This window comes from Natator depressus, chromosome 7, assembly GCF_965152275.1.
Source record: "Natator depressus isolate rNatDep1 chromosome 7, rNatDep2.hap1, whole genome shotgun sequence".
NCBI classification, from domain to species: Eukaryota; Metazoa; Chordata; order Testudines; family Cheloniidae; genus Natator; species Natator depressus.
Window position 1 is genome coordinate 348,711 of NC_134240.1, and position 24,041 is coordinate 372,751.

A 24,041-nucleotide genomic window follows, 5' to 3' on the forward strand; every position below is an offset into this window, starting at 1 on the left:
CAGATAAATTCTCATATGGACAGTCTTACTAGTCTAGTACATTTCAAGTGTAGACTAGCCCTTAGGTTTCACCAAGTAACTCCTCAGACTTCAAGGGCAGTATTTCTAACATACTAATAATCTAATCAGACTAACTAATATCACATTTGTTAGGATTCAAGTTAGTGAAAATTGCCAGATGGCCACTACACAGACAAATCCTTAGCATGAATCGCTATGTTGGGTGTTATTTTTAAAATGGTTGACTCCTAGTGTGCCAAAAACAGTGGTCTCGCAGAGTTTTGAAGCATTATTTCAAGATAATCTGTGTTATAGCCAATTAGATTTTGTCCTGGGCTGGGCTGCAGAGTACTGGAGTTTCCAGTGCATATTTAATACTAAAATAGAATGTGAGAATCTGCAGCTCAGTTAGACTGTGCGCACATTAGAGACCAGCCCTCTCCCTCTGCTGAGCTGGATCTGTGTGCTCTCTGCAGGAGGCCAGGCCAGCACTGTAGCCTGTCAGAGGGAATGCCTGGCCCTTTCCTTCAATCCCCACTAATCCTCTGGAAATCAGAGCAAGGCAGCAAGAAACCTGAGACTCCTGCCTCTCTCTGTTCTAGCTGCACCCAGCAAGGAGCTCTGCTCAGCCTGAGTCATCTCAATGTCCCTATTTTGAAATCTTAAAATAATATCTAATCCCTCAGGAAATGCCAGAAATTTTCATAACCCAGGTCCAATTCTGAGGAAACATAGGGGAAGGAAGAAGGGATGTAGAGGGGAGAGGGATCAAAGATGAGATCCGAAAGGAAGAATAGGTAAGCTGCAAAGGGGAAGGCACGGGTGCTTGGCTGAAATACCAACAGGTATGCACATACATAACTCTATTTACAGGAGTAAAATGCTGAAGATCGTGCTGTGTCTGCTCCAAGTGTCAGATCCCTGTTCCCCACACCAGCTCATCCTGAGGACTGCAGCAAGCCTCTGGCATGGAGGAGTGGGGATGCCAGGAGGACCCTGCAGAGTACTGTGCAGGTGAGTCCCAGCAAGTGTTACCAGTTTGGTACCCAAACCTCCTTGCAATTCAGCCTGGGAGATTTGTAGACTCTGGGCTGAATTGTTGAGGTCAGTCCCTCTTTCTGTTTGGTAGTGTTTTGAAGACCTGTCCCACTAATGGAGCTATTGGTGATCCATGTCTGTAGGAGGCTACTACCCTGTGCAGAAGGGAGACACATTCTGTGGAAGATACCAGGTGGTGCACAAGCTGGGCTTTGGCTACTTCTCTACAGTCTGGTTGTGCCAGGACATGGTGTGAGTAGCACAATAGAGACTATTCCAAAAGGAGGGGAACTCTGTAGAATGGGGCTGTAAAGGGAAGTTTAGAGTCCATCTAGGGGGGAAAGGGGAGGAATTGACCCTCTCTATCTAAGCAGAGGAAAGAACAGCCCAGAGAAATAGCCTGCCCTGAAGGCAGGGATGTGGGTGGTGGTGGGAGGGGATCAGCAGAGCTAGCTCAGCTGTGAGGCATTATTTCCCAAGCAGCCAGTTACAAGAGGGCTCCGTTGAAGTGAGTGGGGGGTGAGTCTGACAGCAAGAATCAGAGGGGAAGGATCTCTAGCAAGGGAGCTGGTGCTTGGACACTAGGCAAAGAGCCTAGGTTAGACAGAAGTGAGATGACATTGGTGGGTGGAATGCTTTGTAGTCTGCGGTGCTGAGCTGTGCCTGCAGGAAACCCTACTGGATTTGTGTTTGGCCTGAAGGGGACAGGTCTTTCTTTATATTTACTTTTCTGATTTATAATGTGCTCTATCTCAGCCTGGCCAGACCTCTTCTGCTCCCAGAGGGCGATGAAGCTCTAACATTAAAGTAATAGTTGCCAGAGGGAGATGAATACAGGTCTCCACCCTGCTGTATGTAGAAGGTATGAGGGTGGGGATGTTAAGGGCAGAGGAGAGGTGTAGGGCAGCCTCTCTCAGTACAGAGCACAGGCATTGGGGGGGTCACTACAGGGAAAGGAAAGACATGGAGACTCCTCCAGGCTGTATGGTGGGAAGCTGGGCGGACAGAACTTTTGTGCACTGGTCTGCAGGTGTGATTCCTTTCACAGAGAGAAGCGGCGTGTAGCTGTGAAGGTGGCCAAGGGTGGGGAGAGCTTTGCTGAGGCTGCCCAGGATGAAATCTCTCTCCTCCAGTGTGTATGTACCTTTCCAGGGAGCATGTCGGCTCATTCGGTTTCTGCACTGTAGGGAGTGCAGCTGTTTTCAGAGCTCTGCAGTACTAGTCCATTCCTCCAACAGGTCTCAGCCTGATGGGAGCCTGGCTGGCACCAGGGAGAACACATCAAACTCTATGTAGAAAAGGGCCTCAGGTCCAGCATTTGCTTCGGAAGCAGCCTCCCACCCCAGGGTATGTTTATTTCTGGTATGTTTAGTGATCATTCTGTTCTTCTCTGAGTGTATGCAGACATGTATTCCACTCAGGTGGGCATGTGCCCAGTGCACTGAAGCTGGAGAACTTTGCCTAACAGTACCTATGGGCAGTGCTCATGCCTTGTGGCTCTTGCCCTTCCCCTAGCTATTTAAGGTTAGCAGCACCCTGACCGGTCTCACTTCCTTCTCGCTCCCTGTGGCTAGAGTTTGAGCATTCTGTGGTGCTTTACTTTACATGTGTTTTCCTCAGTTTCTCTAGGAATTTATTGTATATAGTTCATTGTTAATGTAACTTAGTAGTGCTGGCACCATTCCAGTCTGACCCAGCGTGGTCGCCTGGCAGGGAGGTGTAGTGTTGCAGGTGAGCCCTTATTTGATCTTCCCCTCACCCAGGGTTTCAACAAGTTCAAACAGCCCTTTTAAGTGCTAACAAGCAGCTCCTTGTGGACTCCTGATGCCAGTCCATCTAACTGCCTCTGGTTTTGGCCATGGGCCATCTATTGAGTCTGGTATTGATAATGGCAGCGTCAGCAATGTAGAACCATAGGGCTAGAAGGGACGGCAACGGTCATCTAATCTAACCCCCTGCCAAAGTGCAGGATTTGTTGTGTTAAACCATCCAAGACAGATGGCAATCCAGCCTCCTTTGGAAACCTCCACTGAAGGAGGTTCCACGACCTCCCGAGGCAGTCAGTTCCACTGTCCTTATAGTTAGGAAGTTTTTTCTGTGCTTTAATCTAAATCTGCTATGGTTTGAACCCATTGCTTCTTGTCCTGCCCTTGGTGGCAAAAGAGAACAACTTTTGTCCATCTTTTTTGTGGCAGCCTTTCAAGTATCTGAAGACCACTATCAGATCCCCTCCCTTAATTTCCTCTTTTCCAAACTAAACCAGTTCCTTTGCTCATATGGCTTGCATTCCATCCCTTTGATCATCTTTGTTGCTCTCATCTGGATCCTTTCCAGTTTCTCTGTCCTTTTTATACATTGGTGACCAAAGTTGGACACCACTACTCCAGCTGAGATCTAACCAGCGCTGAATAGAACGATACTATCACCTCCCATGACTTGCATGCTATGCCTCTGTTAATGCAATCTAAAATTGCATTTGCGTGTTTTTTTTTTTTTGACAACAGCATTGCACTGTTGACTCATGTTGAGGGTTTGATCTACCACAATTCCCAGATCCTTCTCAGAAGTGCTACTGCCAAGCTAGTTTCCCCCCATTCTGTATTTGTACATTTGATTTTTCTTCCCTAAGTGTAGCACCTTACATTTGTCTGTGTTGAATTTCATTTTGTTGTCTATAGTCCAGTTCTCCAATTTATCAAGATCCTTTTGAATTTTAGATCTATTCTCCAAAGTATTGGCAACCTCCCCCCGCCCCTGCCAGCTCTGTGTCATCTGCAAACCTGATCAGTCTGCTCTCTGTATCTACATCCAGGTCATTAATAAAGATGTTAGACAACACTAGACGCAGAACAGATTCCTCTAGAACTCCACTTGAGACCTCCCTCCAGTCCAACAACTTTCCAATAATAGTTACATAATTAAACAACTGCAAACAAAAAGTATGTATTAATGGTAGTTCTGTTGAGCCTGCTTTTCTCCAGCTTACTTATCAGAATGTTATGTGGGACTGTCAAAAGCCTTGCTGATGTCCAGGTATATTATGTCCACCACATTCCCCCTATTCAACAAACTAGTTACCCTGTCAAAGAAGGAAATCAAGCTTGTTTGGCATGATTTGTTCTTGGTAAATCCATGCTGGCTGCTGGTGATCACCCCTCTGTCCTTCAGGTATTCACAAATGTAATGTTTTATATATTGTTCTCATAGCTTCCCAGGTATCAAAGTCAGACTGACTGGTCTATAGTTCCCCAGCTCCTCCTCCCCCCCCCCCTTTTTTAAAAGATGGGCACAATGTTAGCCCTTCTCCAGTCTTCCAGGACCTTTCCTGTCATCTATGAGTGGCTCCGTGATTTCTTCAGCTAATTCCTTCTGTACGCTTGGGTTAATAGCATCCAGCTCCACTGATTTTAATTCATTCAAATTGGTCAGAAGATCTGACATGTCCTTTACTCATCCCAATCTGCATCTCTTCCTCTTCATTGTCTGTGGTAACTTTTGCTAATCATCTGGTCACACTTTATTTTTTGTGAGACAACTGATGCAAAGTAGTCATTGAGCAACTTTGCCTTTGTATCCTCTTCCATGCCCCTCCTTCCATTTCCTGTATTTATCCCTTCGGGATTTTAGATATCTAAAAAGCTCCTTGTGCAGCCACATTGGCCTCCTGTGGCTTTTCTTGTGTTTCCTCTGCAAGATGTTGAGCCTCTAGTATTACATCTTTTAAGAACTGCCAGCCTCCTTTGACTTCTTTTCTTCCTAATTGGTCTTTCCATGTGACCTTGCCTACTATTTCTCTGAGTCAAAGGCAGATTTCAACTCTGAGGTCCAGTGTCCTTGTTTTGCTGTTTTCATGTCCTCCTTTCCATAGGATCTTGAATTTTATCAGATCACAATCACTTCCTCCCAAGTTCCCAACCACCTTCTTGTTCTCAACTAATTCATCCCTGTTGGTCAAAACCAGATCCAAAATGGATGACCCCCTAGTTGTTTCCTCCACTTTCTGAATCAGAAAGCTGTCCCCTACACACACTAAGAATTTGCAGGACGTATTATGTTTTGCTGCAATAGTCTTCCAACAGATATCAGGGAAGTTAAAATCCCCCATTAATAGTAGCTCGTGCGTTAGCTAATCTTACCTACTTGTGGAATGACTCATCCACTTCCTCTTCCTGATTTGGTAGTCTATAATGGACCCTCACCATAACATTGCTACTGTTCTTTTCCCTTGTTATCCTCACCCAGAAACTCTCAGTGGGTCTGTTGCTCACGTCCCCTTGGATCTTGGAGAAAATGTATACATGTTCGACGTACAGCACAACACCACCTCCTTTTTCCCCATACCTATCCTTTTGGAACAAGCTATATCCCTCAATGCCGTACGCCAATCATGGGAGTTGTCCCACCAAGTCTCTGTGATGCCAATTAAGTCATAATAGTCTTCATATACTGTGACTTCCAGTTCATCCTGATTGTTCCCCATACTCCTTACATTTGTAAACAGGCAAAGATATTTTGCAGATTGCCCTGTTGCTTTTCTTTTTTCCTTTTTAATGCAGTTGTGATTTCTAGATCCTTCTCCTGAAATTAGCCACTTCCCCTTTTCTTCATTACTTGAGCCTAGATGTGCATTGGCTGTACTTTGGTCACCATCCCCCATAAGACCTAGTTTAAAGCTCTCCTCATCAAGTTAGCCAGACAATGTCCAAAGATGCTCTTCCCAATATTTGGTAGATGGAGCTCATCCCAGCACAGTAATCCTCATTCCTGGAATATCAGCTTGTTGTCAAAGAAGCCAAAGCCTTCTTGCTCACACCACTTGCATAGCCATGCATTTACTTCCACGATTCGATGGTCGCTGCCTGGCCTTTTCCTTCAGCCATCTCCACACCGTTGGCATATCGGGCAGCATCAGACCTGCTCTGCCTTTCCATTCCTAATTTCCCCTATAATTCAGGGGCTGTCAGTAGCTGTGCCTTCTACATTGTTGTCTTCTGCTGCACTGTTGGCACTGTCTGGTGGGGTTGTTGGCTGTATCACTTGTTGGCACTGCGTTCCGCACCCTCCGGGGGCTAGGACAGCAGAGTTGCAGCCATCATCCTTTGTGGTAGTGAGGGGCACATTGACATGGATACTGTCTTCAGCACCGATGCTGTCCTTGCTACAGACCCCTTCACTGGATTCAGTACTGACTTGCTTTCAGCACCCTCATGTGCTCCTGTGCCAGCTACAAGGGCGATGCCTCTCCTGGTACCAACCACTCATGCATCCTTGGCACCAATGATTTCTTTGTTTGGTTCTGGACAAGGATGATAGTTTTTTGGATTTCTCAGGGGTGCGCTCCTCCATTTCCACTAGATGACTCCCAGGGCTCCTCAAGTTCTGTTGTGGGGATGACTACTTCTACTTCCCCCTCACCTTTGAAGCACTGTTATTGATCCTTGGATCACCAGTAGTACCAGGATCAGCACAGTTCTTGCAGTAGGGATCCTGGCCTACAACCTATTGGCCACAATGCTTTACCCCTGTTCCATTGGCCTCCATGGAATCCTTAGGTTGTGCCTTGATGTGGGAGATCCTGCTGTTTGATGCAGTCCAGGTCAAGCAGGAGTTTCTATCCATGAGCCACTTCTATTGCAAGTGCAGTCAGAGGTTATTCTTCCTGAGCTGGTCCAGACTGAGCCTCTTGTGTAGGAGCTGCCCCCGTCCCCAACAGCCTCCATTGGCCCTGCACTCTTCTTCTTCCCCTCTGGGTGACTCTGCAATACTGGATTCTTCCTCACTGGTGCCTGAGGACTTTGTCATACCAGGACCTTCTCAGGCATATAGCTTCCACCTCGGAGATCCAAGCTGAATATGGGCAAAAGAACATGTATAAGTTGCTGGATATCCTCCAGTCCTCAGCTCTGGGGAGAACGGCTCTCTCAACAAATGAAGCTGTTTTGGAGCCTGCTAAGTCCCTTGGGAATACCCCAGCATTGTTACCGCCTGCAGCTAAGTGGTGTGAAAAGTGGTATTATGTCCCTGTAACAGGGCGGAACAAGTTTCCTTCCCCTTGTCCCTGTGCTTGGGCTGGCAAAAGAAAGGGTCTCAGACACCTCTTGCAGGTGCTTCACCCGTGTTCTTTTATTTACAGTGGCTGTACAGTCCCAATTTCCCATAACACTAGTCCCTGCTCCGACCCCTCACTGGGTCCCCTGGCCTTTGAGGCTTGTGTCAGTCATCAGAGACAGAGCCTCTATCCTCCTGCCTGGCTAGCCTCCCCACCCAAGCTCCTCCCTGGGTTTATATTTCTTCCCAGTCAGCAACCCAGCTGATTCCACTTGACTCAGCAGATTACACTGAGCCTGCCCTCGTTAGGGCCTGCAGCTGGGCTCCCAGCTAAGGGTCTTGGCCCATGTACCCGGCCACCCTACAGGGAAACAGGGGGAAGCCAGGTCTTTAGCAGAGCATCCAAAGGTTTTACACCTCTGCCCTGTGACACCTCCCCACTTTAATGAGCTGCCAGGCTCAACCAGCCCCAGCCTCTTCTCGGATGGACATATTGGCCCTTTGGAGGGGGTTCGTTTATCCCTGCTGTGAGTTCCTGCGGGCCCTCCCTGGGGTTTTTAGGACCCCCCATCCCAGGTAGGGGCAAGTCTCCCACACATGTCCCTTGGCCCGACAGAGTCCACACTCCTGTTCAGGCTGTGCCTGAGTGTTCCCTTGCCTCCCCCGGCCTTCTCTCTGGCATGGCTGGGTGCCTAGATACCCCGACTCCAGGGTCGGTTCCCAGGCCCCAAGTCCCTTGCCTTCCTCGGGCTCATGAGGGCTGCACTCCTGCCTGGAGGGGTCTTCGTTACCACAAAACCAGCATTTGTTGGTTTCTTCCCACTACTGTCTAGGAGTTTCTTTTTCACACACCCCCTGCCACATTCCGAAGGCACAGCAGATAGGGGGGATTCAGGGTTCCTGGCCTGGCCCTCCTCCTCCCGGCAAAGTCCCCTCTCTTCTACCCTGGGCTCCCCGCTATCCCTTACTCTTTTCTTCTCCTTCTGTGGTCTAGGGGTTCTTGCTACTTTTGGGGGTTCCACACCCCCCCACCTCCATGCACCTCCCTGATTGGGTTCTACCAGCCCCCTTCCTTAGGATCCGACTTCCTGTCTCTCAAGAAGGGGGTCCCCAATCGCTTTCCAGTAGGACTGGGTAGGGTAACCTCTCCACTACCCCGACCTGCTGCCACCGGAAGCACCTCTGGACCTCCAGGGGAACTTGGGCCATCTGGTAGCTCTGGGTGTCCCCATGGACACACTGAAGGGCTACCTTTGTCCCTGGAACCATCCAGCGTGCCTTCAACAGACCCTTACAGACCAGTGAGCGAGTGGAGGCGGAGTCCACCAAACCCTTTCGGGGATTCTTCCCCACCAACACGGTTATGGTGGTTAAGGGCTGTTTTACCGGTCCCTTCTGCCCCCTGGTCCACCCACAAAAGTCCACTAGCCCACAGTCCATTTGAGAGCAGTCCTGTTTTTTATGGCCAGTGCGCCCGCACTTCCAACAAATCTGTTCATGGCTGCGGGTGGGCCCTGGGTCCACCCCCCTCTTGGGTGCAGGCTCTGGTGGACTCCTTGCGGGTCCTACTCCCCTAACAGGCTTCACCGCTCTCCTGGGTGCCTCCGCCTCAATGTACTCTTCTGTCAGCCGGACTCCATCTGCTACGTGGGCCGGCTGATGTCATCGGACCCAAACACACACTGGGTCCGGGAGCCCCTGGAGAAATTGTTCCAGGATCACTTGGTCCATTATCTCCTCCACTGTCTGGCCGTGGGCCTCAGCCACCTAGTGGCCAAGTCAGTTAACTTCCGGGCAAATGCCCTGGGTCTCAGGCTCTCTGTCCAGCAGGCCGCCCGAAAGCGCTGATGGAACCTCTCGGTTGAGAGTCCGACCCTGTCCAAAATAGCAGCCTTCACAGTCCCAAAGTCTCTTGCTTCAGTCTCTCCCAAAGCCATGAACGCTGCTTAGGCTTCACCTCCCAGTACGGGGCTAGCCGCAAGTTGAACTCTTCCAGCCTGCTGCTGTAGCCACCCGTTCAGATGTCCCCAGAAAGGCATCAGGGTCGTCCGTGGGGCCCATCGTAAAGAGCCCCCACCCTGCTGTCCTGGTTCCGTCCCCACTCACCACCCGCTGGAGGATCTGCTATTGGGCCGCCGACTGCTCCTTGATGAACTCTTGGAGAGCCCATTGTTAGTCCCCCTGCCACGCCGTCAGGGCCTGACTTTCCATCTGGTGGGACTACTGCAGCTCCTGCACTGCAGTAACCAGCCATTTCAGGGTCTCCTCCATACAGGCAGCCACTGGTATCGGTGGCTAGGAGGGATCCCGGACAAGCCCCCACATGTCACAGGCACAAGTTTCCTTCCCCTTGTCCCTGCGCCCTGTGCTTGGGCTGGCAAAAGAAAGGGTCTCAGATGCCTCTTGCAGGTGCTTCACCCGTGTTCTTTTATTTACAGTAGCTGTACAGTCCCAATTTCCCCCAACACCGGTCCCCGCTCCGACCCCTTGCTGGGTCCCCTGGCCTTTGAGGCTTATGTCAGCCATCAGAGACAGAGTCTCAACCCTCCTAGCCTCCCCATCTGAGCTCTTCCCTGGGTTTATATTTCTTCCCAGTCAGCAACCCAGCTGGTTCCACTTGACTCAGCAGATTACACTGAGCCTGCCCTCGTTAGGGCCTGCAGCTAGGCTCCCAGCTAAGGGTCTTGGCCCATGTACCCGGCCACCCTACAGGGAAACAGGGGGAAGCCAGGTCTTTAGCAGGGCATCCAAAGGTTTTGCACCTCTGCCCTGTGACAGTCCCCATACAGGACTTCAAGTGTTTTTACTCTCTTCCAACTCCTAACTCTCTTGTGGTGATAGCAGTAAACGAGAGATCAGAACAGGGGAGGTACAAGTCCATTCCAAAGGATTTGGAGTCTGAGAGGTTAGATTTGATTGGGAGGAAAATTTATGAGTTCATCAATTTAGATGCACATTGGAAATCAGCAGCTCTGTTATCCATCTGTGGCTTTCTTAATTGGGATGCTCTGTCCAGATTCACAGAGAAGTTGATGAAAGCCTCCCGGGAGGAATTTGAGGCTTTTGATACAGAGGCCCCTCTGGAGGCCAAGACTTCATTGCAGTCAACTCTGGACGTAGGAGATGTTTCAGTTGGAATTGTGGCATCAGCTGTGACCATGAGGAGGGCCTTGTCATTGCAGAACTCCAGCATAGCTTGTGATGCTCAGTGGATCATAGAAGACTTATCTTGATGGTCATTTTTGTTTTCAGAAATTGACAACACTTGACATTTGTTTAAGTAGCCCGGGGCTACTTCGCATTCCTTGGATATTTATACCCCAGCCACAAAGAGGCACCGCTAGGTGAGGCAGTAGCAATGCTACTCGCAGCATTTTTGCTGCCGTTCATCCTTTTCTGAGAAACCGCAGATTTTTCCAAGAAGGGTCATAAGATCACAGAGGAGGAGGTCTTCTGGGTGGAATTTCAACCAACTAGATAGTCCTCCTCCAGTGTCCAGCAAGCCTCTATTTTGACTTGCCTGTCCAGGGCAGCATTCTAGTTGTGACCTCCGCATCTACATCTCCTCAGTTCAGAGACCGGCTGTCTCACTTTTACAGTGCTTGGGATGTGGTTACCATAGATAAAGGGGTCCTAAGTACCATGTGATCGGGTCATGCCATAATTCCTGGCCATTGCCCTCTACCCCATCCCTCTGCAGGGACCCCTCTCATGAGTCACTGCTCCTGCTGCAGGTCCAGAGTCTGATTGCACATGGAGCTATAGAGGAGGTTCTCCTACAGCATCAGAAAAAGGGGTTCTGTTCCTGGTATTTCCTGGTCCTCAAATTCAAAGGAGTGATGAGACCCTATTATTGACCTCTGCAGCTTCAGCAAATACACTGGATACTTCGGAATCCATATGGTCACCCTAGCAACTATCCTTCCTGCATTGAATCACAATGATTGATTTGCTGCCCTGAGCCTTCAGGATGCTTATTTCCATATGGCAATTTTCCTGAGCCACAGGAAATTTCTGAGATTTGGTATGGTGGGGTAACACTATCAGTACACTGTGCTTCCTTTCAGCACCTCACATTTTTAAAAAATATTTGACTGACTGTAGTGTCAGCATACCTCAGAAAAAGAGGAATTAATATTTTCCTGAACCTGGACTATTGGTTAGTGAGAGACAAGTTCAAAGAACATGTTTTCCCAATTCACACTACATCTAAGAGAATGTTAGGAACCATTCAGAAAGAGATAGATAATGAGACAGAAAATATAATAATGCTGCTATATAAATTCATGGTGCGTCCATACCCTGAATACTGAATGCAGTTCGCAACATCTCAAGAAAGATACATTAGAATTGGAAAAAGTACAGAGAAGAGCAATAAAAATTATCAGGGGTATGAAACAACTTCCATATGAGGAGAGATTAAAAAGACCTGGACTGTTCAGCTTGTAAAAGAAATGACTGAGGGGGATATGAAAGAGGTCTATTAAAATCGGGACTGGTGTGGAGAAAGTGAACAAGGAAGTGTTGTACCCAATGAAATTAATAGGTAGCAGGTTTAAAACAAATATGGAAGTACTTCTTCACACAATACAAAAATCAACCTGTGGAATACATTGCGAGCAGTTGATGATCTGAATGCCAAAAGTATAACTGGGTTATAAAAAGAATTAGATAAGTTCATGGAGGATAGATCCATCAGTGGCTATTAGCCAAGATAATCAGGGATGCACCCCATACTATGCATGTCCCTAAACCTCTGACTGCCAGATGCTTGGACTGGATGACAAGGGATGGATCACTAGATAATTGCCCTGTTTTGTTCATTCCCTCTGAAGCATCTGGCATTGGCCACTATCTGAAGACCGGATACAGGGCTAGATGGACCATTAGTGTGACCCATTATGGCCATTCTTTTGTCTCTTCAGTCATCTGGAAATGATATTGAACAAAAAAAAAGTGCATGGTAGCACCAACTCAAAAGATTATGTTCATTGGGGCCCTATTAGAATCTACAAATTTGAGAATGTTTCTGCTAAATGAATGATTTCAAACAATTCAGCATCTATGTCTGGCACTACAATGTCCGCCTTCAACTATGGTCCATGTATGCTTGAAATTACTAGGTCATATGGCTGCATGTACTTACATCATCCAGCATACAAGACTGCGCCTTCGTCCTCTTCAGGTGTGATTGAATTTGCTCTATTGCCTAACATGTCATACGTTGGACAGGCTTGTCTGAGTTCCTCAGAAGATCCACGGTACTGGACAGTTCAGAGCAACGTATGCCAAGGTGGTCCCTTTGTGCGTCCTCCCCCAGCCAGGACTGTAGTCACTGGTTGGGGAGCACATCTAAGAGTGTTAAAAGTTCTTGGCTTGTGCTCAGAACAGAAAGTTTCCCTCCAAATCAACATTCTGGAGCTCTGGGCCATTTAAAATGCCTGCGAAGTTTTACGGGATTACATATGGGGCACACTGGCTCATATACTCAGTAACGCTACCACCGCAATACTATATGAACAAGCCGGGAGGAACCTCCTCCAATCAGCCGTGTCAGGAAGCAATAAAGTTACGACAGTTCTTCATCAGGGAGAGCATTGTTCCCACAACAGCTCACTTACCTGGGGTCCAGACTCACTTGGCCGATCACCTCAGCAGGAATTTCTCCCACAATCACATGTAGTCTCTGAAGTCCAGGGTGCTGAGTCCATCTTTGCAGAATGGGGCATTCCAACTATCAATCTGTTTGCGATTAGACACAACAAGAAGTGCCACCGTTTTTGCTCTCAAGTGGGTCTCGATACAGATTCCCTAAGTGACACCGTCCACCTCAAATGTGGGGGTCTCCTTTGAGGTACGTCTTCTCTCTAATCCCAGAGGTCATTCTCACGCTAAAGCTGAATCATACCAAACTTATTCTTATTGCTATAGCTTGGCTCAGGCAATGTTAGCCCTCCGACCTACTGGTCTATTGCTTTGACCTCCCATATCGCTGCCTCTTCATCCCAACTTACTAACTCAGCACTATGATCAAGTTTTGCTTCCAGCAGTCACCCCTCTTCCTCTCATGATGTGGATGCTTCATGGCTAGATGAGGAGGAAGGATATTTGGAAGGCATTGCTTTGCTGTGGGTTAACAGCAGGAAAACCTCTAGTAGGGTAATCAAGTGGAAGTGTTTTTCAGCTTGGTTGCTTGCTTGGGGAAGCCAGCTGATGCTTGCCTGTATTCAGGGCATTTTAGCATACCTATTGTACTTTGAGTCTTCTGGTCTCTCACTCAGTTCATCGTGGGTTCATTTCAAATCTTGCCATTTCATCTGCCTATCTGAGATCAGCCACTTTTCTTGAACCCCATGGTGGTTAGGTTTCTAAGGGATCATTTGTCTCTATCCACCTGTGAAAGAGCCAGTTCCCTTGTGGGACCTTAATATTGTCCTGGCTCCCCTCATGGGTACTCCTTTCGAGCCCCAGCAACCTGTTCTCTGTCCCTCCTGTGCCAGAAGACAGGCTTCCTTATAGCTGCAGCAGCATTATGCAAGCTGCAGGCCTTAATGGCACAGCCCCCATACACAGGTTTTCAAGGACAGTGTGGCCCTGGGGCAGCAGCCACTTTTTTGTCAAAAGTGGATTCTCAGTTTCACCTTAACCAAAGGATTTATTTTCTAGAGTTCATTCCTAAACTGGACTCCAGCACAAATGAACAGAGTCTTCAGATGTTGGATATGAGGCGACACTTGCCATCCTACCTAGACAGAACTAAACCTTTTCAAGCATTGCCTCATTTGTTTATTTCCTATGTGGATTGAAGGAGGGGGGTCAGGTGGTCTCTGTGAAAACCATTCCAAATTCATAAATTCTTGCATTACACCAACATCTGAAGTGGCTCAGACCATGCCTCCACAGAGATTGTGAGCTCATTTGACGAGGGCCTTAGCAACGGCAGTAGTATTCCTCAGTGATATTTCAATATGGACATTTGCAGGGCGGCTACCTGGTCATCTATACATACTTTTACTGCATCTAGATCTGATGCAAACTTTAGGAAGGCAATCGTGCAGTCACTGCTTAGGCAGATTGTGAGCCCCACCTCCTATGAGAACTGCTTGTGAGTCACTTGAATGGAAAATACGTCTGCACGCATGTCTCAAAGAACAGTAGTTACAATACCAGTAAGTAACCATCTTTTACGCTGGGTGCTGCCGGAAACACAGACCATCTCTCAGTGCACTATAACACTGAGTATCTTGGTCGTGGTTCTCCTCCTGATGCTTCCTCTTCCTCCATCCCGTAGTCCTTACTCTCACTATTCACAGGGTGAGCTGAGCTGTTCCACTCTGGCCTCATTCCTGCAAGCTGCTCTAGACATCCAATAAAACAAACCGAGGGAGAGCCTCAGGGTGGAGGATCTCCACCTTTGCAACAGGAAAAGGTGGAAACATTGCTCCAGCTCGTTAAAGGTATTTAGGTGCCTAAATGGAAGATCTGGGTCATTGTCTTTAAATGAAAAGCTCGTCTGGGAAGGGGGATATTCTGTGTTTGTACAGTACCTAGCACAATGGTCTCCTAGGCACTATGGCAATACAAATAATTTATAACTTTTGCAAAAAGTGTATAATGCAGCAAAAAGTATAACAAGACACTAAGCATGTAGCCTGAGTTTCTTTGTGTGCTCATGCATATCTCATCCATTAAAGTTGCACCTATTAGTGATGTCACTATTTGTTCCTGAAGATGACCTGAACTTTTAGGTCTGTGGTGGTGGTGACAAGTCTTAGGACTTGTCTACATACAGAAGTTGCACCAGTTAATTTAAATTGGCTTCGTTAAACCGGTGCAACTTTTTGTCTGGACATTATGGTAGTGGTTTAGTTTGGGCTGGTAAATTTACAGGCCTAGAGTTAAACTGATATAAGACAGGTTTATAGTGATATGAGTCCACCCACAAAGTTGCAACAACTTAATTATATTGGTATAAAATCGCCCCTTTAGGTATATTGATATAACTTTGTTTGTAGACCTGGTCTTAGTCTTAACTTAGAAATAGTTTTGTTTGAAATCCTTTCTATTTAGCAGCGTAGCAGACCATAATTCTCCAGTACTAGGCCTGAAAGATGTTACAAGTAGGGCTGTCAATTAATCGCAGTGAACTCACGCGATTAACTCAAAAAAATTAATCGCGATTAATTGCACTGTTAAAATATAGAATATCAATTGAAATGTATTAAATATTTTTGATGTTTTTTTACATTTTTAAATATCAATTTCAGTTACATCACAGAATACAAAGTTTACAGTGCTCATTTTATATTATTTTTATTACAAATATTTGCATTGTAAAAATGATAAAAGAAATAGTATTTTTCAATTCACCTCTTACAAGTACTGTCATGCAATCTCTTTATCATGAAAGTACAACGTACAAATGTGTAGGGGTTTTTGTTACATAACTGCACTCAAAAACAAAACAATGTAAAACTTTAGAGCCTACCAAGTCCACTCAGTCCTACTTCTTGTTCAGCCAATCGCTAAAAGAAACAAATTTGTTTACATTTTATGGGAGATAATGCTGCCTGCTTCTTGTTTACAATAGCACCTGAAAGTGAGAACAGGCGTTTGCATGGCACTGTGGTAGCCGGTGTCGCAAGATATTTACATGCCAGATACGCTAAAGATTCATATGTCACTTCATGGTTCAGCCATCGTTCCAGAGGACATGCTTCCATGCTGGTGACGCTCGTTAAAAGAATAATGCATTAATTAAATTTGTGACTGAACTCCTTGGGGGAGAATTGTATGTCTCCGGCTCTGTTTTACCCGCATTCTGCCATATATTTCATATTATAGCAGTCTCAGATGATGACCCAGCACATGTTGTTCGTTTTAAGAACACTTCCACGGCAAGTCTGACAAAATGCAAAGAAGACACCAATGTAAAATCTCTAAAGATAGCTACGGCACTCAACCCAAGATTTAAGAATTTGAAGTGCTTTCCAAATTCTGAGAGGGATGAGGTGTGGCGCATGCTTTCAGAAGTCTTAAAATAGCAACACTCTGATGCAGAAACTACAGAACCTAAATCACCAAAAACGAAAATCAACCTTGTGCTGGTGACATTTGACTCAGATGATGAAAATGAACATGCGTTGGTCCACACTGCTCTGGATTGTTATCAAACAAACCCCGTCATCAGCATGGACGCATGATCTCTGAATGGTGGTTGAAGCATGAAGGGACATATGACTCTTTAGCGCATCTGGCGTGTAAATATCTTGTGACACCAGCTACCAGAGTGCCAGGCAAACGCCTGTTCTCACTTTCAGGTGCTATTGTAAACAAGAAGCAGGCAGCATTTCTTCTGCAAATGTAAATGAGCTTGTTTGTATGAGTGATTGGCTGAACAAGAAGTAGGATTGATTGGACTTGTAGGCTCTAAAGTTTTACATTGTTTTATTTTTGAATGCAGGGTTTTTTGTACATAATTCTACATTTGTAAATTCAACTTTCATGATGAAGAGATTGCCCCATGGTGCTTGTATTAGGTGAAATTAAATACTTTTTTACAGTGCAAATATTTTGTAATCAAAAATAAATAGAAAGTGAGCTACTGTACACTTTGTATTCTGTGTTGTAATTGAAATCAATATATTTGAAAATGTGGAAAACAAAAAAAAAATTAAATAAATGGTATTCTAGTCATCTTTTTAATCACACGACAGCCCTAATTACAAGAAAATATTTAGGGGAGCTATAAGTTTCTAAAAGGAAACATGCCAACATGCTGACATATTTTTCACTGGACCAACAGAATTTGTTATACCCAGATGATGGGCCAAAAATTCTAATCTTCAGGTTCTTGAAGTGATACCATTTTTATTATTTGTTACCTGCACTGCAGTAGTTTCTAGATATCTCATCCTCATTGTGCTAGGTGCTGTACAAACAAACAGCAAAGAGATGGCCCCTGCCCCAACGAGCTTACAATATAAACATAAGCCAAGAGAGAACAACTGGATGGGGGTACACAAACAAGGAAATAATGAGACAATTCTGATGATAAGCTGTGGTCATGTGGAAAAACAACCTTTCCATATATGTGGGAAATACCCTTGGAAGGGAGTCAGTTGTGATGGCTTTAGTGGTGGTAAGTACCCCAGAGTGGGATTGTCAGGAAATATCTGAGCTGATCAGACAGCTAGGCTATTTATGGGGAATTGTGTCTACCCTTCATCTGGGATACAGCTGGATAATTATGAGGAAATTAAGCATCAGGGATCGGACTCCGCTAATGTAATTGGAGTTGGGTTTGTTCAATTCCCTCATTGTTGGGTTTCACCAAAAGAACATACATGAAAGCATCCAAATTAAGCAACCATCCACAAACAAAATACCCCAAGCAGAGCTATTAGCCCCAAAAAAGTGGAGAGACTTACTATAGAATCCACTAGGGACCTTGATATCGATTTTTACGTGGAAGAGGCTCAGATATTATGGTGGTGGATGGCAGGATAAATGCAGAGAGTGAGAGAGAGAGACCCGATACATGTATTCCACTAAATAAGAGGGTTTTTTTTGACCACTCTCAGGTGAGCAGCATGAAGAAGAAGGACCGGGCAGGGAAGAATATTATCCATTGTTTAGATGACTTTAAAATGATTGGAGCAAATGGCTTCCATATCCTTCAGCTAAGAATAGTGGCTTTCTCTGTTTGCAATACCATCAGCCAGACAGAATGCTATGCTGTTGAAAAGACTGGCTGTGTCCGTATGGGAGGGATGGGCCTGGAATTGGGAGCAAGGGGCCAGCCTGGGGTATGTAGAATGGCAGCTGGGAGTGGAAGAGAGGGGCTGGACTCGGGGGGGGGGGGGAGGGATGGGGACTGGGTGTGGGAGCGAAGGACTAGCTGAGGGGGCATAGGATGGCAGCTGAGAGCGGGGGCCAGTCTGGGGGGCATAGGATGGCACTGGGAGTGGGAGCCAGGGGCCAGCCTGGGGAGTGGGGCGTAGGATGGCAGCTGGGATCGAGGGGTTGGCTGTGGCTTGTCTAGTTAACCTCAAAGTGAGTGGGGGTAGCATTCTCTCTCTCTCAGTGAATCCCTGACTTTCCTACATGTGTGCTTGGTATTTGAGTTGCTGGGCCCTTCTCTGCGATGTCTGATGAGGAGCCATGGAGCCCAGGGTCTCCCCTTGCCCTTTGTGAAAAAAGCCCTACAGGAGGTGAGAGCTCGGAGCACTGGAAGGGTGAGGACACAGGGAGCGGGGTGGGGGAGGCCTGGGGGTAGAGAGGATAGCTGGGCAGATTGGGGGTGAAGTGAAGGAACCTTTTAGAACACTCAGGATTATTTTACTAAAGCATAAAATCCAAATGTGGTTTTGTCCCAAATTTAAATACAATTCCGGTGAGATGGAGATCATTTCCATACCCAATTACACACCTGCCCTCTCACATACACATCTTAGGCTAGTATGTTTTTATCTTCCAGTGAAGAGGACTGGAATAGCTAACGATATACTGGTTGGATTTGTCTGCAGTTTATTCCAGTGTGATTAAAATAAACCCACAGAGGAACAGACCAAAAGGGTCAAACCTGTTACAAGGAAGTACTGGCCTGTCGTCCCTTCAGGGAAGAAAACAAAAAGTAAAAATGTGACATAAATCCAAGGAAGAACAAACAGAGCAAAAGCTGTGCCCAGGTCTCATCTCTTGGGCTAGCAGGACCATTTGCAAGTCTTCCAAATCAGTAGAGCCATATCCGCCCACCAGAGCTCGAACGAAGCAGCCTCAGGTTGCAGAAACAGACCCGGAGGCACTACTGAGGCACTTCTTTATGTATTAAACTGATGTGTGCTGTTACTGTGCATGACAAAACAACTTCCTCGTCCTGCTCCAGAGGTGCCTGCACTTCAGTGGCAGAATTAAGCTCTGACTAGATTTATTTGTCAAACGCATCAGGACTTTTTGCTATGAAAAGTCAATAAAAATCCAAGATATTTTTAAGACATTACCAAATTAGTTAACAAAAATACCAAAATGATGAAATAACTAAAAAGCTGGTTTCAGAGTAACAGCCGTGTTAGTCTGTATTCGCAAAAAGAAAAGGAGTACTTGTGGCACCTTAGAGACTAACCAATTTATTTGAGCATAAGCTTTCGTGAGCTACAGCTCACTTCATCGGATGCATACTGTGGAAACTGCAGAAGACATTATATACACAGAGACCATGAAACAATACCTCCTCCCACCCCACTCTCCTGCTGGTAATAGCTTATCTAAAGTGATCACTCTCCTTACAATGTGTATGATAATCAAGTTGGGCCATTTCCAGCACAAATCCAGGTTTTCTCACCCTCCGCACTCCCCCCCCCAAAAAAAAACAACCTCACTCTCCTGCTGGTAATAGCCCAGCCAAAGTGACCACTCTCTTTACAATGTGTATGATAATCAAGGTGGGCCATTTCCAGCACAAATCCAGGTTTTCTCACCCCCCCACCCCCATACACACACAAACTCACTCTCCTGCTGGTAATAGCTCATCCAAAGTGACCACTCTCCCTACAATGTGCATGATAATCAAGGTGGGCCATTTCCAGAACAAATCCAGGTTTTCTCACCCCCCCCGCCCCCCCCCACACAAACTCACTCTCCTGCTGGCAATAGCTCATCCAAACTGACCACTCTCCTTACAATGTGTATGATAATCAAGGTGGGCCATTTCCAGCATAAATCCAAGTTTAACCAGAACGTCGGGGGGGGGGAGGAAAAAACAAGGTGAAATAGGCTACCTTGCATCATGACTTAGCCACTCCCAGTCTCTATTTAAGCCTAAATTAATAGTATCCAATTTGCAAATGAATTCCAATTCAGCAGTTTCTCGCTGGAGTCTGGATTTGAAGTTTTTTTGTTGTAAGATAGCGACCTTCATGTCTGTAATTGCGTGACCAGAGAGACTGAAGTGTTCTCCGACTGGTTTATGAATGTTATAATTCTTGACATCTGATTTGTGTCCATTTATTCTTTTACGTAGAGACTGTCCAGTTTGACCAATGTACATGGCAGAGGGGCATTGCTGGCACATGATGGCATATATCACATTGGTGGATGTGCAGGTGAACGAGCCTCTGATAGTGTGGCTGATGTTATTAGGCCCTGTGATGGTGTCCCCTGAATAGATATGTGGGCACAGTTGGCAGTGGGCTTTGTTGCAAGGATAGGTTCCTGGGTTAGTGGTTCTGTTGTGTGGTATGTGGTTGTTGGTGAGTATTTGCTTCAGGTTGGGGTGCTGTCTGTAGGCAAGGACTGGCCTGTCTCCCAAGATTTGTGAGAGTGTTGGGTCATCCTTCAGGATAGGTTGTAGATCCTTAATAATGCGTTGGAGGGGTTTTAGTTGGGGGTTGAAGGTGACGGCTAGTGGCGTTCTGTTATTTTCTTTGTTAGGCCTGTCCTGTAGTAGGTGACTTCTGGGAACTCTTCTGGCTCTATCAATCTGTTTCTTCACTTCCGCAGGTGGGTATTGTAGTTGTAAGAATGCTTGATAGAGATCTTGTAGGTGTTTGTCTCTGTCTGAGGGGTTGGAGCAAATGCGGTTGTATCGCAGAGCTTGGCTGTAGACGATGGATCGTGTGGTGTGGTCAGGGTGAAATCTGGAGGCATGTAGGTAGGAATAGCGGTCAGTAAGTTTCCGGTATAGGGTGGTGTTTATGTGACCATTGTTTATTAGCACTGTAGTGTCCAGGAAGTGGATCTCTTGTGTGGACTGGACCAGGCTGAGGTTGATGGTGGGATGGAAATTGTTGAAATCATGGTGGAATTCCTCAAGGGCTTCTTTTCCATAAGTCCAGATGATGAAGATATCATCAATATAGCACAAGTAGAGTAGGCGCGTTAGGGGACGAGAGCTGAGGAAGCGTTGTTCTAAATCAGCCATAAAAATGTTGGCATACTGTGGGGCCATGCGGGTACCCATAGCAGTGCCGCTGATCTGAAGGTATACATTGTCCCCAAATGCAAAATAGTTATCGGTAAGGACAAAGTCACAAAGTTCAGCCACCAGCCACACTATCAGAGGCTCGTTCACCTGCACATCCACCAATGTGATATATGCCATCATGTGCCAGCAATGCCCCTCTGCCATGTACATTGGTCAAACTGGACAGTCTCTACGTAAAAGAATAAATGGACACAAATCAGATGTCAAGAATTATAACATTCATAAACCAGTCGGAGAACACTTCAATCTCTCTGGTCACGCAATTACAGACATGAAGGTCGCTATCTTACAACAAAAAAACTTCAAATCCAGACTCCAGCGAGAAACTGCTGAATTGGAATTCATTTGCAAATTGGATACTATTAATTTAGGCTTAAATAGAGACTGGGAGTGGCTAAGTCATGATGCAAGGTAGCCTATTTCCCCTTGTTTTTTCCTAACCCCCCCCCCCCCCAGGACGTTCTGGTTAAACTTGGATTTATGCTGGAAATGGCCCACCTTGATTATCATGCACATTGTAGGGAGAGTGGTCACTTTGGATGAGCTATTACCAGCAGGAGAGTGAGTTTGTGTGTGTGTGTGTTTTTTTTTGGGGGGGGGGGTGAGAAAACCTGGATTTGTGCTGGAAATGGCCCACCTTGATTTTCATACACATTATAAAGAGAGTGGTCACTTTGGCTGGGCTATTACCAGCAGGAGAGTGAGTTTGTGTGTGCGGGGGCGGAGGGTGAGAAAACCTGGATTTGTGCTGGAAATGGCCCAACTTGATTATCATACACATTGTAAGGAGAGTGATCACTTTAGATAAGCTATTACCAGCAGGAGAGTGGGGTGGGAGGAGGTATTGTTTCATGGTCTCTGTGTATATAATGTCTTCTGCAATTTCCACAGTATGCATCCGATGAAGTGAGCTGTAGCTCACGAAAGCTTATGCTCAAATAAATTGGTTAGTCTCTAAGGTGCCACAAGTACTCCTTTTCTTTTAACTAAAAAGCTGTTAGCTAACAGGAAATACAAGTATATGTTTTAACCTGAATTGTGTGGCAGTACCTAACGTTAAAATGCATACGGTGAAAAGAATCAATGTCCTTACGTGACCTTTGGGTTGCCTAGCCTAGCCTAACCCCTAATTTTACTGGAATTTTAAAAGAGCTGCTTATTCAGATTTCAGTGGTCTTTTGTAGACCGGTGCCTGGGAAATTCGCTATTGATATTCGCAAAAAGAAAAGGAGTACTTGTGGCACCGTAGAGACTAACCAATTTATTTGAGCATAAGCTTTCGTGAGCTCCAGCTCACTTCATCGGATGCAACTGTAGCTCACGAAAGCTCATGCTCAAATAAATTGGTTAGTCTGTAAGGTGCCACAAGTCCTCCTTTTCTTTTTGCGAATACAGACTAACACGGCTGCTACTCTGAAACCTGTCACTACTGATATTGTTGAGGTTGCAGGTTGCAAAGTGACATATTTAGAAAGTTGGTTCAGCTCAGAATAGTCAGTATTATGGAGTGTTACTTCACTGAGCAACTCTTGAAAATTAATCTGCTGCCCACAGGGACACATGAAACAAACCTGCCTGTCATCCATACCGTTTGTTGACATAAGAACCTCCATCTGGCTGCTGTAGCTTTGACAACATCATGGAAAATTCTTTTTTTCCTCCCTCCACAATTAAAAATCTGCTGTTGACAAGCTGACTTCAGTGTGCAGTCATAGCCAGCACTGAAAGCAAGATACACAGGGAGACCATTTAGTTAAGTCTTGAGTTGGCTCCAGTTTGACTGTGAGGTTTGTCTATATAGCTTTCTTCATGGTATTACAAATTGCTAGCACTTTGCTTCATAGCTCTCTCTTTCCTTCCACGCAACACGACCAGAGGCCTGGGCTGCAACAAGTGCCATGGCTGAATGATATTTTCATTCAGGGAGTAATCCCCCATGCTCTGATCAGAACCACAATCTTTCTCCATCCTCCACATAGTCTTGGTATTTTACTTAAACAAACATGCCAGAAACGACGTTTCTTACACAGCGTCCATGAGCTGCTAGGGAATGGAAAAGGCTAACAGAGATCTCAAAGTTCAGTTACAACCACATGGTACATCTCAGAACTCTTGAGTTTTTCTGTGATCCACTTGTCAAGATGTCAGAGGAACATTTGCTACCTAAGTACCCCAGCCTCCTCCAGAGGCTTGGTGTAGATGAAGTGGACTCTTCCTCCTTTAGCCTGTTTCTCAAATAGCATCTGAAACCCTCTATGGGTGGGAATTAAGAGGCCATCTTACTCTGAATTAACTCCTGCTCCCATGGGAAAATTCATCTGAACATCTTGGAACTAACAAGCTGTGTGCTCAACTTCACTCAAACGTTGCTTCTCATTGTATCCCTTCCTCCATCCTTTGTCTACTTAAGATCTTGGGACAGGAACCTTTGTCTTCATACCTGTCTGTAAAGTGCTAAGCAAACTAATTCTTATTACTAGAGTTAGGGACTGCTGAGGTGGCATTTTCCTTCTGTTCCCTCCATTTGAAGTGGGTTAGGTACTCTTCCCCCCACAAATTATCTTTGAGGCTGAAATTTCTCCTTATTTGATGTGCAGCCCAGAAAGTGGTTTATTTCGAAAGTGTTAAGAAAATCTGTCAACACGTGACTTAACAGAGTGTAAAACAGGACTTTTCAGTAGCCATTCTGCTGCTACTGATATTATATTTGGCTAACTCAGAAACAATGTCTTGTGAGTATCAGTGAGTCTGTTAAAACCTTCATTTCCTAATCAATGTTCATTAGTGGGTTATTCTCCATGTGTAGAGTATGTTTTCTTCCCAAACAGTTAAGTCCCTAAATTCTTGACTCTTCAGACTCTCCGTGCTCCATAACAAGGTATCCTTTTCCTGCAGCGATGAACCGTTGTCCTTCTCTTTTCCCTACACACTTTAACTAACTCTATATATTCTTGTTTGGGTCTCTCCCCAA

The 24,041-nt window shown here is 45.9% G+C and overlaps 1 protein-coding gene across 1 annotated transcript in view; it reads left to right on the forward strand.

Moving 5' to 3' along the window:
- Positions 1-393: 393 nt before the first annotated feature.
- LOC141990304 (SRSF protein kinase 3-like) overlaps positions 394-24,041 on the forward strand; it is a 40,910-nt gene continuing 17,262 nt past the window's right edge. Inside the window, exons 1-6 of the mRNA XM_074957252.1 lie at positions 394-797; positions 874-1,014; positions 1,182-1,290; positions 2,087-2,174; positions 17,670-17,757; positions 18,193-18,299. Of these exons, the coding sequence (XP_074813353.1) occupies positions 969-1,014; positions 1,182-1,290; positions 2,087-2,174; positions 17,670-17,757; positions 18,193-18,299 (438 nt within the window). The 5' untranslated portion in view covers positions 394-797; positions 874-968. The remainder of the gene's footprint in view (positions 798-873; positions 1,015-1,181; positions 1,291-2,086; positions 2,175-17,669; positions 17,758-18,192; positions 18,300-24,041) is intronic.